This window comes from Peromyscus eremicus, chromosome 3 (assembly GCF_949786415.1).
Source record: "Peromyscus eremicus chromosome 3, PerEre_H2_v1, whole genome shotgun sequence".
NCBI lineage: Eukaryota > Metazoa > Chordata > Mammalia > Rodentia > Cricetidae > Peromyscus > Peromyscus eremicus.
The window spans coordinates 131913527-131917706 of NC_081418.1; the positions used below are offsets into that span (position 1 = coordinate 131913527).

General features: G+C 62.3%; 1 protein-coding gene across 1 annotated transcript; it reads right to left on the bottom strand.

The window, feature by feature from the left end:
- Nucleotides 1-1745: 1745 nt before the first annotated feature.
- Nucleotides 1746-3470, bottom strand: Tmem121b (transmembrane protein 121B). Its single transcript, XM_059256872.1, has one exon. The coding sequence runs from the start codon at nucleotides 3468-3470 to the stop codon at nucleotides 1746-1748; it is 1725 nt and encodes a 574-aa protein (XP_059112855.1).
- Nucleotides 3471-4180: the final 710 nt, after the last annotated feature.

The following is a 4180-nucleotide window of genomic DNA, read 5'->3' on the forward strand; positions in this document are numbered from 1 at the left end:
TTGGCCCTCGGTTCTCAGAGGTCCTAGTAGAGCCAAAGGGGATGAGGGAATTGGGTCTGGCTGCTGAGTTAGTAGTCAGTGATTTGGCACTTTGGGCCTGCCCCTGTGCTGTGGGCCTTAGAGGAGGTCAGCACCCCTGTGCTGTGGGCCTTAGAGGAGGTCAGCATCAACGGACCCTGCAATGCCTGACCCCCAGCCTAGCTGGCAAACCTCCCTTCAGCTCTCCCAAGGCCAGACGCAGGGTAGAAGCAGGGCTGTCCTCAAGTACACCCTGGATAGCTCCTGCCTCTAATGGCAGCATTAGCCCGGAGCTTTCAAGCTCCAAGCTCAAAGAATACCACCCTAGAGAGGTGACTGAGGCCTAGAAAGTAAAAATGACATGGCATTCAAATCCAGAAAATAACAGGCAGATCATGTCTTCTGGCCCCTTGTCTAGGTTCATTACACCACATAAAACTCCCAAAACAGAAGAAAAGGGAACCAAAATTCTTAAGGTCCCCCCCCACAATCCCATTGTAGGGGTGAGTATATCCTGACCTTGCTCCCTAATGCCTTCTGACCTTTGACTCCCCTCAGCATACTTATCCTGCCTTAAAGACTCCAAGAGTGACATCCCTAGTCAAAAGTAAAGTAGCTAACCCTGACTTCCCTTGAGGGACAATCCTAAGGACAGCCTCGCCAGGAGGACCCTGTGGGGGAAGGGTGGGCAGGAGGCTCCCACAGCATGCCCTCTCCCTGAGGAGACCTGAAGCAGACGAGAGAAGAAAGGTTGCCACGCTCTGCTCTATGCCGAGCTTTCTAGAGGAGCAGGTGGCACCCCGAGAGTCCCTAAGAGGCCTGACCTCACACACATTCAAGCCCACTAAAGCAGTTGCTCTGAACCCAGTTCCAACCCAGCCAGTACCAACACAGGAAGGAGCATAAGGAGGAACCGAAAGCGAGCAAGCCAATGGCTGATACTCCACAGACCCTGTAATATCTGGTACCAAACCCCAAAGGGATCCAGTGGCCATGCTGAATGCAACTTCTGAGTGTTTTTTGTTTGTTTTTGTTTTTTGTTTTTGCGAGCAGCATCAGTGTGTGATGCAATGAAAGTTGAAAGCACAGAGGTAGAAATACACACTCACCCAAGAAAGGGTGTTGTTTGGTCCTTACAGCAGAGACCTTCTGTCCCCCAAGCTGAGAACAGAGGAGCAGGAGTGAGGATGACTCTGGGTGAGCTTTTCCCTTGGAGTACAGCAACTGAGCAACTCCTGGGGATCCCGGTCATAAATTCAGACAGGAAAGGATGGTGGTGGCCTGTGTGGTGGCGGCAAGGCCTCCCTAGATCTCCTTCCACTACAAGGGGCATGGGACAGACACCCAGAAAAAAACCACACACACACACACACACACACACACACACACACACACACACACACACCACACACTCCAGCTATCAAAGCCCACCACCCCTGCCTGAATCCCCTCTTTCCTTCACTCCTCCACAGGATGAAGGCAGGAAAAGCAGATGGCACATTTATCCAGTCCCTTGTATGTCAGGACAGGCAAGACTATGGAGAAGGACCATGGTGAACATGGACCCTCTCCCTGCACAACATATTGCTGGTCTCCCTCCAAGCAGTCTCTGCCCATGGGGTGCAGAAGAATTCACTGGCCTTTAGCCTTATCAACAGTTACCTCTTCTAAACACAGCCAAGGGGCCCAGAAACTCTCAGGCCAAAGAGCCCTGCCCTTCACCTGTTTCAATTTTGAGAGGCCACAGCTAGAGTGTTAACATAGCCATGAGGGCCCCCTTCATTTTCCAAGTGGCCCCGCTGGGAGCCTCCCTGAGGTGGCGGTGGTGGAGGTGGTGGTGGGGCCGAGGGAGGAGCACCATAGCTGCTTCTGACCCGACTTGGGGAAACCCAGTTGCCTCGGTCCCAGCAGCCCTCCAAGGCCTCCAGGCCACGGCAGCCAAGGAAAAAGAGGTTCTTGAGCATGAAGATGGACAGCGGCTGTTGGTAACTCACGACCAGGAGGCTGCGCAGCGCCAGCAAGGGCACGTCCACCAGGCAGCCTCCCAGCAAGCGCAAAAGGCGGCTGCAGCTTCCAGGCCCGGAGGCCTGGCCCCAGGATGGAGCTGCTGCGGTGGTGTTCAGCTCGTACAGCCAGAGCACTGGAGAGGCAAGCGTGAGGAAGTAGACGGCGATGAGCAGGTAGCGCAGGTGCGCGGGAAGCGGCACGCGGCCGTCCAGCATCAGCTCCACCAGCGTGAAGCTATCCAGCAGGTCCAGACACGTGCCCAGGAAGCAGCCCGCGGCGCGATGCTGCTGTGGCTGCAGGAGCAGGGGACCCGCCGAGCCCGGGGGCGCGCCCGCCTCGCTGATGGCACGCACCAGGCTGTAGAGCAGCGGCACGGACAGCGCCATGGTGAGGCGGAAGCCCGTGGTGCCAAAGGGCGCTCGCAGCTCGATGAGGTCCAGGATAGACGTGCCCAGGATGAGCACAACCTTGGGAGTGAAGGCGATGGAGTAGATGAGCCAGGCCAGGTACGCGAAGGCGAACTCGCCTGCCGCCCCGGCCGTCCCCGGCCCGGCCCCCGAGCCGCCCGAGCCTCCTCGGCCCCCGCGAGCCTTCGCCCCGGCCCCCGCGGACGCCGCAGCGGGTAGGTGCAGAGGCGGCGCGGAGTGGTGGTGGAGCTGATGGTGGTTGTGCGTGCTGCTCACTGGACCGCCCCGACGGCCCCGGCTGTTCTTGGCGAAGAAGATGGCCCAGCCCACCACCACCACCAGGTCAGTGGCGATCCAAGAGCACCAGTACAGGTCGGTGACGGCGATGAGGTATAGGTCCAGCAGACCGCCCTGAGCCAGCAGCAGCACCACAGACAGCGCCTGGTAGCCCCAGTGGCAGCCGGGACTTGGCGAGCAGCCGTGCCGCCGACCCCTGCGGCCGGGCCGGCTAGGGCGGCCGCAGCAGCAACAGCAGCAAGAGCAGCAGGAGGCGCCGCCGCCCGTCCCGGGGCCGCCTGAGCCCGCCGCCGAGCGGCTCCCGGGGCCCCCGACGGCCCCGGTGGCGGCGCCCGCGCCGAAGTCCGCGGCGGTCATGCTGCAGGAGGAGGTGGGCGTGGAAGTGGAGGAGGCGGTGGCGGGCGCGGCGGCGGAGGCGGGGGCGCCCCCCTGAACCGGGGGCCCCGGGAGCGCGGCGGCGGCGGCGGCGGGCACCAGTGGCTTGCTGATGCTAATGCTCTCGTCGTCGTCCTCTCGCTCCGCGCCTGTGCTGCTGCTCGGGGAACCGCCGCCCCCGCCGCGTCTGCCGCCGCCCCCCCCGCGGCTGGTGCTGGTGCTGGTGCTGCTGTCGCCCGAGCCTCTCCGGCCGCGGGAGGAGCCCCCCCGGAGGAAGAGGGGCTGCAGCCGGGCGGCGGCGGGGGGCGGCGGGAAGGAGGCGGGCGCGGACGAGAGCGCGCGAGGGTGGCCCAGCGCCGGGTGCATTGTCCTCGGAGGGGCTCCCGGGGCTGCTGGGCCGCTCTCTCTCCCCGCCAACCTCGGGCTGACGAGGCGGCAGTGGGGAACCGGGGCCAGCCGCTTGCCGCCTCCTCTCCAGCTGCTGGAACTCGCACCCGGGTCGGGCGGCAGCGAGATCCGGACTGGAGCGGCCGGACTGGGCGAGTGGAGCCGCGGGTGGCTGGGGGGGGTTGGGGGGTGCTGCGAGAGGGGAGCAGGGGAGCCGAGCGGACCGCCGGGACTGGAGAGGCGGGGGCGGAGGCGGGGAGCGAGCCCAGCAGGCAGAAGAAGGAGCTGGCAGCGGGGAAACCAGGACTGGATTCAAGGGGGAGAGGAGGCGAGAACAGAGGAGGAGAAAGCCTGGCTGGCTGGATCAGCAGGAAGGAAAGGAGGGAGAACCGAGACGCCGGAGTAGAGCTGAGAGCGCGGCGGGACTGGCAGGACCTAAGTTTCCTGAAGTCGCTAGCTCCGTAACCTGAACTGCCAGGTGGCCTTGGTCTCAGTGTAGACCACACCTTCGTGCCTCAGAGCACCTTGTTCATTTCTGCCTCTAGTCTGCACAGTGCCTATAGGAGGAAGCGCGGGCGGGCCAACTTTCTGCTCTGTGCGCCACCAGCGAGCGACCCTGCATCTCCTCCCCTTAACGCCCTGAGAACTCGATGGAAGTGATTAAAAAGTGAAAATAAAAAAGAACAGAA